We start from the raw sequence: 14,786 nt of genomic DNA, 5'->3' as shown, positions 1-14,786 counted from the left end.
GCTGGCATCAGAAGCAGCAGTGGGACTCAAACCCAGGCCCTCTGATGCGGGACGCGGGTCCCCCAAGCAGCAGCTAAAGCACTCCAGCAGACGCCCACCACCATGTTTATTTAGAAACTAAACACACCTGTTGGAAGCACTTGAAACTAAGGCCTTTAGCCTGGAAGGCACTAAACGTACCCCTTAGCCCGCGGCTAGGGATGTGCATTTGGGGGCCTGTGTTTGCAGAGCTGGGCTGCTAGGCAGAGGCGCAGCTGAGGTGGGGCACCACCAAGGCGCTGGTCAGGGAGTCGGTGCCCAGGACAGAGGAGAGAGTAGATGCAGAGTAAGGTGGCCTATGGTTCTCGGTATCTATGATGTTTGCTACGGAGTTTTTCTAGAAGGAATAGAGTTTTATGATTGGGCCTTGTGCCAGGAAGATCTTTAGTTTCCGCCTTTGCATTGTATTATTTAAAAATGTCAGTACATCTAACTGGCCACTGAAACATCTTAAAAGCATTATGAACTGGGGATTCTTGCAACCATTCCTGTACTTGTCAGTTCTACTTTGAGAAAAACAAATTGGCCACTCTCTTCTGTCGGCTATGGCTGGATGTTTACCAGAAAATAGAAACAAAATGAGATTCGAGCCGGAATAAAGGAACTGCAGCTGGCACCACCACATGCGAGCACCTTTGGCGTTCAAGTCCGTGACGCTCCTCCCCCTCCCAATCCCAGGGATCCTAGGACTCTGTGTCACTTCCTGCCCCCAGCTGCTCCTCACACCCCGACGAGGGCATGGCGCAGTGACTGAGCCCGGGCTGGGACCCAGCCTCGCTCGGGGCCAGGCCTTGTCATTATCTTGCCAAGGAGACCTGTGTGGCTGTCATGCACTGGCCTGTGTCGGCCTCCATATCCTTATGCATTCTTTAGGCAAGGAGAAGGGAAGGCCCACCTCCTTCGGTGGGTGTTTGAAGCTCAGATCCTGTAGATGAAGCTTCCAATGCCAGCATACGGTGTGGTGAATACATGGTGACGGCCATGGTCATCCTCCTAAAGGCAGAGTTACAAAGGAAGAGGGAGAGACAGAGAGACATCTTCCATCTGCTGGTTCACTCCCCAAATGGCTGCAACAGAGCTGGGCGAGGCTGGAGCTAGGAGCCAGGAACTCCATCCAGGTCTCCTACATGGGTAGCAGGGGCCCTGATACTTGGGCCATCTTCCACTGCTTTCTCAGGCATGTTAGCAGGGAGCTGGATCAGAAGTGGAGCAGCCAGGACGTGAATGGCACCCATACGGATGCCAGCATCACAGGCGGCGGCCCCTGCCTTGGTTATTTTCAAACAGTGGTGGCTGTCATTGTCCCTCCCCTACTTCTCCTCTCTGTCCAGTGAAGCCACGCCTGGCTTCCTGGTGCATGGTAAAGCATAGGTATGGTTCAAAGCAAGGTGCAGGCTCGGCAGAGCTAAAGCAAAGGTATGGGTGGGGGCAAGGGCTAGGGCCAGAGGCTGGCTCATAAGGGGTAGGAGGTTCATCAGCCTGGGCCTCGTTGGCACCAGTGAAATGCCAAGACCCTGGGAACCCACAGCTTTGCCTTCCCCCTGGCACACAGCACTGTGCTCAGCCTTAGGTAACAGGAGCTCAGGGAAGGGCTGCAGATCTCACAAGTCTCCCTGCCACCTGTGTGCCGGCTCCTGAGAAGGGTTCTCCTGACTCCTCCCAGAAGCGGAGCACAGAGGCACCCCTGCCGGTAGTCGCTGGCCGATAGATCTGCCCTAGAATAATCATAAATGCAAGCAGTGCGCTAAATTTTCTCCTGTTGGAAGTTGTTGGTTTCCGTAAGATCTTGGCCAAGATTATTTTGAAAATGCCTCAGCTGAGCTGAGTTTAAATTAGCAAGTTGTGTGGACTTTTTATCTTTTTTTTTTTTTTTTTGACAGGCAGAGTTATACAGTGAGAGAGAGAGAGAGACAGAGAGAAAGGTCTTCCTTCCATTGGTTCACCCCCCAAATGGCTGCTACGGCCGGCGCGCTGCGCCGATCTGAAGCCAGGAGCCAGGTGCTTCTTCCTGGTCTCCCATATGGGTGCAGGGGCCCAAGCACTTGGGCCATCCTCCACTGCCTTCCCAGGCCACAGCAAAGAGTTGGACCAGAAGAGGAGCAGCCAGGACTAGAACCTGGTGCCCATATGGGATGCCAGCACTGCAGGTGGATGATTAACCAAGTGAGCCACGGTGCCGGCCCCTGGACTTTTTATCTTTATATACCCAGCTCTCACGCCAATTCCTAGCTCAACGAGAGGCACAAGTGATGATTTGTTGCTAGACCTTGATGACAATAACTTCTCTGTAGTGTTCCTAGAATTTTTGTTAACCAGAAAGAGCAAAACATTTTCCTTCTCTGACCTTCAGTGCGCATGATTCAGAGTGACCAGAAAAATATTAGCATTAAGAATAATGATGGGGGCCAGGTTGTGGCGTAGCGGGTAGTGCCAGTATCCCATATGGGCACCAGTTCAAGTCCTGGCTGCTCCACTTCCTATCCAGCTCCCTGCTATGGCCTGGGAGAGCAGTAGAAGATGGCCCAAGTCCTTGGGACCCTGCACCCACGTGGGAGATCCGGAAGAAGCTCCTGGCTCCTGGCTTCAGATGGGTGCAGCTCTGACCCTTGCAGCCAATTGGGGAGTGTACCAGCAAATGGAAGATCTCTATCTCTGTCTCTCTCTGCTCCTTCTCTGTGTAACTCTGACTTTCAAATAAATAAATAAATCTTGAAAAAAAAAAAAAAGAATGATGATGTATTTCAAGTTTGCACTGGAAGCTATTGGTACATGAGAGATGAAAATATCACTGATCCTAGATTGATTCAAGTGTTAAGAGTGACTGTTGCTGGAATAGCCATATCTGAGGCTTCTGATTAAGACATTACGTGTAAGTTAGTGTCTTCTTTGTTACCTGCGATTTTTGAATGTGTAGCTGCCAAGTTCTTGGGAACACTGTGAGTTAGGAACGCACGATGGGGTGGGTGTTAATCACCCAAGCATGCCGGAGCTCCGAGAGGCCAATCCAGTTAGACCGAGGGACTGCCAGTCCCAGGTACTCATCCTCGTTGGCAGTGCTGGCCGATTGCTGTCGGAGTCTTCATCCCCGGGACAGCTCCCCCGTGCTGAGTGGGGCTGTTCAGTAAAATGCCGCTTGCCTGGGTCACGGAGTCTCCTCCTGGCCCGTTGAGGAGGGCAATTGCTGTTTCTAATCAATGAGCTCTTCAATTGCAGCCAGAGTCTTAGGGAAAAACAGCGTGGTGTGCCGTGGGAGAGCTGCTTCCTTAGACTCTCCTTTGTTCCTTTCAGTCTAATGAGAGGTGCATCCCCTCACTGACCAAGAAGCACCCCTCCCAGCCCGTTAGAGCGGGACCGTCCCCTTAGTGCCTGCAGCAGCCTGTTGGTGCTCACCCTGCCACCCACCCCGACCAGCAGCATCCAGCCCTCGGCATCCTCCGTCCCCACCCCCCATTCTTGTTGGCTTCCACTACATCTGAGTCTCCCACTCTCTCTGTTCTCTCCTCTCCTTCTTTGCTATCTCTTAACCCCCCTGGTCCTCTTGCTCCACATTTTACTTACTTGAAGGGCAGAGAAGGAGAGAGAGAGATCTTCCATCTGCCGGTGTACAGCTCACAACAGCTGTGGCTGGGTCAGGCTGGAACCAGGGGCCTGCGACTCAGCGCAGGTCTCCCCAGCTGGGTGGCAGGAACCTGAGTACTTCAGCCATCAACTGCTGTGTCTCCAGGGTTGGAGCGCAGAGGGCTCCGGCAGGAGGTGTGGGCATCTCCCAGGCGGTGCCTGCATGGCTGCTGCGCAAGCTTCCCTTCGTGTGGCCGGAGCTTCAGCGTCCAGCCCAGCTCAAGCTGGAGACCACGGCTCTGAGAATCCCTGGTGGCCTTGGCCTTCCTCTGTGGTCTGAGTCTGCAGGAGTCACGGCTCCAGGCCTGCTTGGCAAACTCTGATCTCTGATGCGTCTTGCTCGACAGCTCTGCTTCGAGTAACCCGCAGAATCCAAGCTCAACATCTTGAAAGCCAAACTCGCCTCCCTCCCCTTGGCGTTCCCTTATCCTTTCTGGCCTCTGTGGTGCAGCAGGCTTAATCCACATCTCCCTCATCACTCCTGCCTTGAAAAACTCACCGGCCTTTTCCTGTGGATGAGCCCCCAGCCCCCAGGTGCAGCCCTCAGAGCTCCCTCAGGAATGGGCTCCTGCCTCCTTTTCTCACCTTCCTCTGCATGTCAGTTATATGGTGTGATTTCTTCTGTCTCCACCTTGCTGCTATACCATGGACCAAGACGCAGGAACTCAGCTGTCCACAGAGAGTAGGTGAAGCCAGCCAGGGCCCAGCAGGGGTAGCCTGGAGGGTACCTTGGCTCTGCGCCCTGCTCAGCATGTTAGATGCTCGACCGCTGTTACCAGAACTTCTGATTTTGGGTGTTTTGTTTGTTTGTTTGTTTGTTTTTTAGATTTATTTATTTGTTTGAAAGGCAGAGGTACAGAGAGAGGGAGAACTTTTCCACCCCCTAGTGTGCTTCCTAGATGACCACAATGGCCAGGGCTGGGCCAGGCCAGAGCCAAGAGCTTCTTCCAGATCTCCCATGTGGGTAGCAGAGGCCCATCTTCTGCTTTCCCAGGCAGGGAGCTGGATCAGAATTGGAGCAGCCAGGACACAAACCAGCGCTCAAGTGGGATGTTGGTGTCACAGGCAGCAGCTTAAGCTGCTACTCCACAAAAATATTCTTAACTTCCAACATCATCCTTAAAGGATTTCAAGACCTGCAGGCCACAGGTTTGTGACTCAGACAGACACATCCATTCCTTTGCTCAGGTTTGCTGCACCTCTTTCTCCTTCAGTTCATCCTAGTTCATACATAGTTCTTAGTACTCAGTTTTTCCTGGTTGGGTGATGACACTTGGAGAATTGGGATGGGATCTAAATGAATTTCTGTTATGAAAATAAAGAATATTGGGGCTTGTGTTGTGGCATAACAAGTAAAGCCGCTGTCTGCTATGTCAGCATCCCATTTGTGTCCCGGCTGCTCCACTTTGAATGCAGCTCCCTGCTAATGGCCTGGGAAGAGCAATGGAAGATGGCCCAAATGTTTAGGCCTCTGCCACCCACATGGGAGACCCATGAAGCTCTAGGCTCATGCTTGGTGCGTGCCAGGCTCTCTGCCACTTGCTTTAGCTACACTGTACTATCCTAAGTAATCCTTACTACAGCTGTGTTAGGTGTAGATATGATTCTCGCTCTACAAGTGAGTTAACTAAGGTCTGAGAGGTTAAGTACTGTGCCTTGGGCTACCCAGGTACTGTTTCCTCAGCTTCCCAGCGGGTTTGACGACCACACACATGAGCCACAAGTGGGTTAGGATCGTGCATAGGTGATGAGAGCCACTGACGGGGGCCTCTCTCCTCTCTAAGTCCCAGGTGACCCGCAAACATGGCCCTTGCTCTGGGCGCAAGAGTCTGGGGAAGGTAGGCAAACACTGGCCAGTGTTACTCCGAACTCCTCCTGGTAGCATTTCTTAAAGGCAGTGTGTATAATTAAATATAGCTAAGAAGGAGATACCTGTTGTATTCAAACCATTCCTTCCTATGGGAGGAATTATGGGCTTCCAAAACACAATTTGGTAAATTAAAATAAAAATAGATTTGAAGAATTTATGGATCACTGAAGGGATGGCTTTTAAGGTTTGCTCTAAGCACAGCCTTAGATCACTAAGTATTTCCTGCACAAGAGGTATCAGAAAATAAAACTAGATCTCAAGATCTGTTAGTGTGAGAATGGCTAAGTGGAACTCTGTGATGAAATTGTGAAAATAGGCAAGAATTAAGTGCATTAAAAAGCCGTAAACAGCTGCCTTTGGAGTCGTTGCTGTTGCTTTCAGAATGTATAATGACCAGGAAAGAAAGTCTAGCTTTTAGCAGTGTAGTGCTTTAATCTACGATTCAACCATGGACATTCAAAAAAACTTTATTTGTGCTTCATCAAGTTATATGGGATGTATTGGCCCTGCTTCTCAATCATTAATGGGGAGTTCCATGGCCAGCAATGCGCCCTTTCAAGTTGTAAGCTTTTCCTGGCTTCTTGCAGTAAAGCTGACTGGGGAGTGCATTAAATTCCATTGTATCTGATGGCAAAATACAGGCAAAAGAAAACTGGCAGCAGTACTTCAGGGAACATGAGTTAATAGAGCAACGTTGACTATTTACCTCGCCGTCCTTAGGTTAAATGACTCCTACAGGCAGTGCCGATCGGAAACGGTCATTGGCTTTCTGGGTAATTCACTTTAATAGATGAGTGTTTTCATTACTGGAGCACGTTTTGTGTATGAGTGTTGAAAAAACTAACTGAAGTAGATTTCTTTAGCTGTTCCCAAAAAACCCGGTACTCCTTATGATTGCTATTTATGATTTTTCTCAAATTAAAAAAAAAAATAAAAAGGCTTTCAGCTTCAACCTTCCGGTTACACCGAGATGAGTTTCTGTAATTCTGTGGCAGTTACATGGTGGAGTCCTGTAGAAAGGATCTATACCCCGCCACCTGGAACACTATTCTGGAATGTTCTAGAGACACTTGTGCTTTGCATAAACAAAATGGGAATGTTTAGTGCTTAATACACTTAGAATGAGACTGAGGAAATGTTGTCATTGATGCATAAAGGAAAAAATGTATTCAAGTCAAATCAGATAAAAACAATTGATTTCTTATACTCTATAATTTAAAATAGTAGCAAATAGTGAGGAGAAGCCTGTAAAGCATCGGTGTAGCTAATGATAGATGTGACTTCTAGAAATGTTTCTGTGAAGGCTTGAACAGCACATTGAGATACTTTATTTTATATATTACTTCAAACTTCAGAAGCTGGCGTTTGGTGTAGGGGTTAAGATGCCAGTTAGACACTTGTATCCCATATCGGAGTACCTGGGTTCAAGTCCCAGCTGTGGCTCCTGACTTCAGCTTCCTGCTAATGAAAACCTTGGGAAGCAGCAGGTGATAGCTCAAGTTGTGGGTCCCCGCCACCCATATTGTATTGAGTTCCTTGCTCCTGACTGGCTTTGCACAGCCCCAGCTGGTGCAGGTGGTGGTGGGGGGGAGGGGGCAGTGAGCCAGTGAATGGGAGCACTCTCTTTGTCAAATAATTTAAAAAAATCAATAGTTTCTGGCTTCCAGCTTTGACGGTTATGATGATGTAACTTAGAATGGTCAACTTTTTGTTACTAGAAGAAACCCCCACAGGGAACTAACACTAAAGAGAGAAGGTTCATTTTGGCTGACGATTCTGCAGGTTCACAGACCAAGATCAGAAAGCCCCGTTGGCTCAGCATCTGTTGAAAACCTCCCTCTGGCAGAGACAATGCTGTGTCGCCTGGCCAGAGGGAGCATGGGTACCCACGGTGTCCAACGCAATCCAACCTTTTTACCTCCCGGAAGTTCAGCCTCCAGACACCATGCCTGCATTTGGTTCCTGCCCTCAGTGAGACTTTGGGGACCAGTTCTTTAAACACAAGGCCGTGGGGGATGCTCGAACTGATATCTGGACGCTCACAATACTTTTATACTGGAGCAGTGTTTCCTGTATTCACAAGGCCCTTAGAAAGTGCCATCTTCAACTGGGATGAGGGAGGATAGAACCAAAAGTTTCTCCTTGGGTGAGCCAAGGATGTGAGGTGGATTTAGTGATTGAGTCGATGAAGAGAATTTCAAGAAAGGTTTTCTGTATATGAACACCTAGGTATTCAGAGTTAGAAATCAAAATGAGTAGCTCCTTTGATTTCTGAGTGTGGCAGCTGTGAATCTGTTTAAATGAAAGACACTTCTATAAACACAAAAGTGCTTTTCTGCGTACGGTCTTAAATTACTATTAATTAAGTGCGATGTAATATAATAGATCATTATAGTGCCTTAATATGGGTGCCAGTGGATTTGTTAGTCCTTCTAAATGGCTGTTGTGGGTTAATAGTCTTCAGAGGATCATTCACGTAGCCTTTGTGGTTCTAAAAATAGCTTGGTACCCTGGGGTAGCCTTTGCCAAAGTTCGCCTGTTATCAAATGCACTTTTATTTGAATGTGCCATTTCGATGTTTTTTTATTCATATCATTCAATTGCTTTCAGAATCTGCATAGCAAAAAATAGCAATGTTGAAGAAAGAATAAAAGCAAGCTCTTTATAGAGAGAAATTTCAGTTATAAAGAGAAAGACGAGTTAGGCATATTGGGCGTCTGTTCTATTCATTAGAATTTTTAACTGGAGATGTTTTCATGTCGCCTCATTGTTTTTATTTTAATTAATATTTCTATGGCAGAGAGCTAATTAGGTAAATGCTGTTGAATATTAAATATGGTAGCAGCTTAGAAGAAAATAAGCATTTCTGGGTCAAAGCCCTTAAGAAAATATTGTCATATGTGGGCCAGTTAATTGAATTGAGTGCCAAATGCGCCTGCCGTCATCCAGCTAGATTCTTCCCGTGACTCAGTTCATTATCTAAGGTTGCTCTGGAATGAAATGACTGGTTCTGTCCAAGTTAATGGTGTTCTTTTTCATCTCAGCTCCTAATGAAGTAAATCTTGATTAGAGAATAGCTCTAACCTCATTCAGTGCAGCCAAGTGTAAGGACAGCCCAAAGAATCTGAACGTGTGTGTCACACCCAGCGTTCTAAATGCTGAGCGTGTGGACGTCTCAGTGCTGTCCCTGGGGGCTTCTGCATTACGGCGTGTTGGTGGCCACAGCGCGTGAGAGACTGTGGAAGACCCCAGCATACATTCGCGGCCACTCTGTCGTCCTTGCTGCCTGCACCTGACGGTGATGCAGAGCCGCGAGGTTGAGGATTTTCATCAGTCAGCCACCCTTAGCACGGAGGACTTGACCGCTCGCAAGCACCTCTGGTCAGCATCATCCAACAGCACTAGGTTTCCAGTTGTATTTCCAAGATGTCCCAGAGCTTCAGATATGTGTGTGGTTGGCTTCCATTTTGCCTCTGTTAAAAACCGATAAAAGGCACGCACTGTGTATTCCAGATCTTCCGCTGGTGTGACTGCTGAGTGACGGTGCTGAGGTTGGCTAGGTGGGGAGTAGGTCTTTCTGTGCAGGTATTCGAAACTTAGACTCACGTGGACTCCAGGAGGAGGCTCCTGGCTCTTCTGGGAGTGCAGGCTGTCCACTCACCTGAGATTATCTCATCAGCTTCCTTGTGCCGGGTCCAGCCACTTCCGTGTGGAGACTTGCTTTTGTCATAGAATAATACAAAGTTTAGACCAGCGATTGCTAACCTATTGCCATGTGATAAAATGTTAGACATTTGAATGTGTTTTACGTTCTGGCTGCCATGTATCCAGTTTATTATTTTATAAGTAATCCTGTTGCTTCTCTTAAGTATTTTAAAATATACTTTTTGGGAAATATTTTTATTTAATATTTTAAAATATGTATTTTTTTTTTTACTTATTTGACGGAAGAGTGACAAGGACATCTGCCATTTACTGGGTCACTCCTCAGATGGCCACAGCAGCCAGATTTGGGCCAGGCCAAATCCAGGAGCCCAGAACTCCACCCAGATCTCCCACATAGGTGGCAGGGACTCCGTACGCGAGCCGTGATCTGCTGCCTCTCAGACACATTAGCAGGAAGCCGGATTTCAAGCAGAGGCAGAGGCGGGACTTGATCCCAAGCACCAGATATGGGATGCGGTCCCAGATGGTGGCTTCATCTACTGTGCCACAATAATAAAGGTTTTTAAAACCCCTTCATACTCTTTATTAACACATCAGTTTAGTTTCAAGTAAGGGCATCTTGCAATTAAAAGTGTTTCTTAAAACATTACCGGGGCAAGCATCACGACACAGCAGTTAAGACAGTTTGGAACCTGGCGCCGCAGCTCAATAGGCTAATCCTCCGCCTTGCGGCGCTGGCACACCCGGTTCTAGTCCCGGTCGGGGCACCGGATTCTGTCCTGGTTGCCCCTCTTCCAGGACAGCTCTCTGCTATGGCCTGGGAGTGCAGTGGAGGATGGCCCAGGTGCTTGGGCCCTGCACCCCATGGGAGGCCAGGAGAAGCTTCAGATCAGTGTGGTGTGCCAGCCGTGGCAGCCATTGGAGGGTGAACCAACGGCAAAGGAAGACCTTTCTCTCTGTCTCTCTCTCTCTCACTGTCCACTCTGCCTGTCAAAAAAACATTAAAAAAAAAAAAGACAGTTTGGGTCACCACATGCCGTATTGTATTGCCTGGGTTCAAGTCCCCCCTCCACTTCTGACCCAGCTCCCTGCTAATGTGCTCTGTAGGAGGCAGAAGATGATGGATCAAGTACTTGGGTCTCTGCGGCCTACATAGGAGACCCTCTTTCTGTGTGTGTGTGTGTGTGTGTGTGTGTGTGTGTGTGTATGTGTCGCTGTCTGTATATGTGTCCTCTCTCTCTCTCCCTGTGTGTATGTATGGGTGTCCTTGTCTCTGTGTATCTCTCCTCTCTCTCTCTCTCTCTCTCTCTCTGTCTCTGTCTCTCTGTCACTCTGCCTTTCAAATAAGTAAAACTTTAAAAACATAATTCCATTTGCAATCTCTTAACCTGTTGTGGATCAGGGTTATCTTGATGGCCTGGAACCAAACAAAACAGAGAAATAAAGCAAGGAGGCTGGAACTCCTTCCGGGTCTCCCACCAGGCTGCAGGGGCCCAAGCACTGAGCCACCATCTGCTGCCTCCCAGGATGCATTGACAGGAAGCTGGGTCCAAAGTGGAGCAGCTGGCACTTGGATAGGGGATATAGGCTTCCCAGCGGCACCTGCTGCACCACAACACCTGCCCCTCTACCTCGCATTCTGCATGTAATCTTTTCTATGATTTTGGAAACTCTGTTGGAGGTCAAAGTTTGCCCGCTTAGCAATTCCATAGTCTGTGTAGGATGGGCTTTTCCAAGAACATGCAAAGCAAAGAGATGATAAAAAGTTGAGCCTCTTTTTGTGGGTGGGAGAGGGGTATTTGGAAGGAGCTTCATGTGATGCACGGCCCTCGCTCTCTACTGTACCTAGCCCGGCTCAGCCTCTGTTGCCCACAGTGGGGAAGTTACAGGTGCTTCTGAGGGATAACAGTGAATGGCCTTGGACCTCGTCTTGTCTTCTGGGTTTTATTTTCCTTTGTTCTTGCTCTAGACTGAAGTAGGTCGCTTTGGAAAGCCATAATCTGTTAGAACAGGGAGATTTTGTTCCCATAAGGACCAGAGGATGTACTCAGAAATCTTACAGGTTTTTTTTTAATCTATTACTAATGCACTGGTCTTCCATAGCATCTTGACCCACAAATATAAATGATATTTTTGGCAAGGGTTGGGGGAGATGATAACTGTTATTTGTTTAGAGAAACTTGCAAGAAAAAATAACTCATTGCTTAAGGCCTTCTGTGTCAAGATGGTCGCAAATGGCAACTCTCAGCAGTAATCTATTTCATGGTTAAAATTCTCCCGTTCCACCCCTACCACCCGCACCATCATTTATCCTATTTCTGCCCTTCCCAGCAGTGCTCTACTTACCTGTGTGTGTGTTCTTCTTCCGCAGAGACCCTGCTCGACGACTTCCTTCTCACGTACACCGTCTTTATGACGACCGATGACCTGTGCCAGGCGCTGCTCAGACAATATCCTTCTAGCCCTCCTGGACTTCGTGTCACCTGCCCCCCTGGGGGTTACCCCACATCACGCATTAACTGCCCTTCTTAATTTACACAGCCCCCCAGAGGAGTGCGGCTGTGGTAAATATTAATGCAGCGATGTCCAAGGTGAAAGGTGAAATGAGATGGAATAGACAACGGTGGGGGTGGGGGGGACGCTGTCTTCACCCTCTGTGCCAGGGAAGAATTGACCTGTTCATATGATGTTTGCTTCAGATCCATGCCTCCCCATGGCTTGGAAATCTGGAGGCAAATATTGGGTCAAGTTCAGAGTGCAGCTCCAGGTCCTGTGCGTTGACAGGTGTCACCCAGTGAACGGGCTCAGGGGAGGAGCCATCTGCAGGAGTCAGACCATCCGCACGGGAGCTGGGCGAGTGTGTTATCATATTCCTGGGCAGTGTCGAGGCCTAACCTAGTCGCTGGGGCCGACTTAGGTTTTCAGAGCTCTTAGGATGATGGATGTGTTCCTGGTTAAAGACCAGTTAAGGGAGCCTTAGAATTTCATGGTTTCGCTGGAAGAGATGCAACACAGAAACACCGAGATGCCTGAAAGCAAAGCTTCGTCAGCTTAGGAGAGTCTCCAGATGGGCTTGCTTTGCAATCTTTATTTATATTTTTTTTTTAGATTTATTTATTTATTTGAAAGGCAGAGTTACACAGAGAGAGAAGGAGAGGCAGAGAAAGAGAGGTCTTCCATTTGCTGGTTCATTCCCCAGTTGGCTGAAGTGGCCAGAGCTGCACTGATCCAAAGCCAGGAACCTCGAGCTTCTTCTGAGTCTCCCACACAGGTGCAGGGACTCAAGGACTTGGGCCATCTTCCACTGCTTTTCCAGGCCATAGCAGAGAGCTGGATCGGAAGTGGAGCAGCCGGGACTCGAACCAGCGTCCTTATGGGATGCCTGCACTGCAGGCGGTGGCTTCACCCTCTACGCCACAGCAGTGGCCCCCGCGATCTTTTAAGAAGGTGTTTTGGAAGCAGTGAAGCAGCCTGCTCACTGCCACATTTGTATTAAACCAGAGATTCCACTGTGGCTCCCACAGTAAGTTTGAAAACAGATTGCGGGGCCGGCACTGTGGCACAGTGGGTTAACACCCTGGCCTGAAGCATTGGCATCCCATATGGGCTTCGGATCAGGTCCCAGCTGCTCTACTTCCTATCCAGCTCTCTGCTCTGGCCTGGGAAAGCAGCAGAAGATGGCCCAAGTCCCTGGGCCCCTGCACCCACGTGGGAGATCGGGAAGAAGCTCCTGACTCCTGGCTTCAGATTGGCGCAGCTCCATCCATTGCGGCCAATTGGGGAGTGAACCAGTGGATGAAGAACTCTCTTTCTCTCTGCCTCTCCTCTCTCTGTGTAACTCTGCCTTTTAAATAAATAAATAAATCTTAAAAAAAAAAAAAAAAAGAAAAAACCAGATTGCTTCCTGTGCATACTGTAGTTCTGAGACCTGAATCTCATCAGGTCATTTGAATTCTTTTCCTGCCAAAGAATTCCTCCATGTCTCCCGGTCTCACAGCATGTCCCTCTGTGAAGGGATAAAAGAAAACTGCAACAAGGGCAAAATTAAAGTAGCATCTCTTAAAAATATGCACATGGGGATGGTATTTACTTTTTTGCAATTTGCTGTCTGTGCTATGACCAAAGCTAAAGGTTATTTTGAAACTTTTGTCATCTTGAAACATTATTAGTCTTGATTTTAAAGAATTTCCATAATAAATGAAGTTTTTTTCTATAGCTTCCAAATGTAAGATTCCTAAGAAAATTAGCAATGATTACAGAGTTTTGAATTTCTGCTTCTTCAAGTGTGTTTTGGAGAGAATATCTGTGGGCTAATTTCATTTACATTTTAGTATTAACATACTTTGAAAGCAAGTACCATTTTTAAGTAGTGTAAATTATGTTTTTATACAAATTCAGTACCTTCAAACTGTTACACTTATGACCCTAACATAATTTGTGATTAACATTTAATAATTCAGCGTCTCACAGGATGTCCCTAAATAATCTCTCTTTTTAAAAAAGATTTCTTTATTTATTTGAGAGGCAGAGCAGCAAAGAGAGCAGGAGAGACAGAGAGAAGAGAGAGCCCTCCATCTACTGGCTCATTGCTTATATGGCTGTGACAACCGGGTCTGGGCCAGGCCAAACCCAGGATCCCGAAACTCTGTCAACTCCCACATGCCTGGCACGTTCTTGGGCCACCTTCTGCTACTTTCCCAGGCATCAGGCACTCAAACCGGCACTCAGATATGGGGTGCCAAAGGCTCAGCTGTCAGCTTAACCCACTGCCCCAACCCTAAATAGTCTCTAAGACTTACTTGAGCACTATGTGTTACTCAAGCATACATTTCAGTCTTTGGCTAAGACATTGTATGGATGGATGTTAATGGAGAGGCAAGGGGAGAGAGAGAGACAGAGACAGAGAGGGAGGGAGAGGGAGATGGAGAGGGAGAGGGAGAGGGAGGGTTTCCATGTACCACTTAATTCCCCAAATGCCTGCAATGGCTGGGATTGGCCAGGTTGAAGCCCAGATCCAGTAACTCAATCCAGGACACCCATGTGGGTGACAGGGACCCAACTACTTAAGCCATGTCCTGCCGCTTCCCAGCGTATGCCTTAGTGGTTAAGTGTTCCTTTGTATTATTTCCATTTTCTGTATTAGGGGTACACACTCATGTTTTGCCGTTGCTTGATTCCAGTAGCTTACAAATGTCGCTTCAGGTGTGGGGACACTGAGAAGGCATCAGGGAAGAGTTAAAATCACCTCTGTGTAATGAATGGAATACTGCCTGGCCCACAGCTAGGAGGTTAAATAATATTATTTATGATGATAAAAGCTGAAATATGGCTCTAATCTATGACTAATGTCCAAAAATCGTGGGGAAAAGAAAACACCTTGGACCACTGCTTAGAAGGTGGTAGCACTGGAACGGGAATGTCATCTTCACTAGGATGTAAAGAGAAACATCTCACATTAATACGCAGGCCATATTTTTTTTTGGAGGTTTCATTATTTCACAAAAGGCAGAGTGTGCAAAAATACAGAAACAATCATGGGGAAAGAGTCCTGGCTTAAAATGTTTTAGATTTCATGGGTGTTGATAATCAGTGA

General features: G+C 47.7%; 1 protein-coding gene across 5 annotated transcripts in view; it reads left to right on the top strand.

Annotated features, from left to right (window-relative positions):
* Positions 1 to 14,786, top strand: part of RAPGEF5 (Rap guanine nucleotide exchange factor 5) — a 250,077-nt gene that overhangs the window by 189,091 nt on the left and 46,200 nt on the right. For all 5 annotated transcript variants that reach the window (XM_089315364.1, XM_051852807.3, XM_089315365.1 and 2 more), the window contains one exon: positions 11,565 to 11,643. In XM_089315364.1, the coding sequence (XP_089171490.1) occupies positions 11,565 to 11,643 (79 nt within the window). The remainder of the gene's footprint in view (positions 1 to 11,564; positions 11,644 to 14,786) is intronic.

The sequence above is a fragment of the Oryctolagus cuniculus genome, chromosome 16 (assembly GCF_051225735.1).
Source record: "Oryctolagus cuniculus isolate XC-2025 breed Fujian yellow rabbit chromosome 16, ASM5122573v1, whole genome shotgun sequence".
NCBI classification, from domain to species: Eukaryota; Metazoa; Chordata; class Mammalia; order Lagomorpha; family Leporidae; genus Oryctolagus; species Oryctolagus cuniculus.
This window is presented reverse-complemented; position numbering and strand designations above follow the sequence as displayed.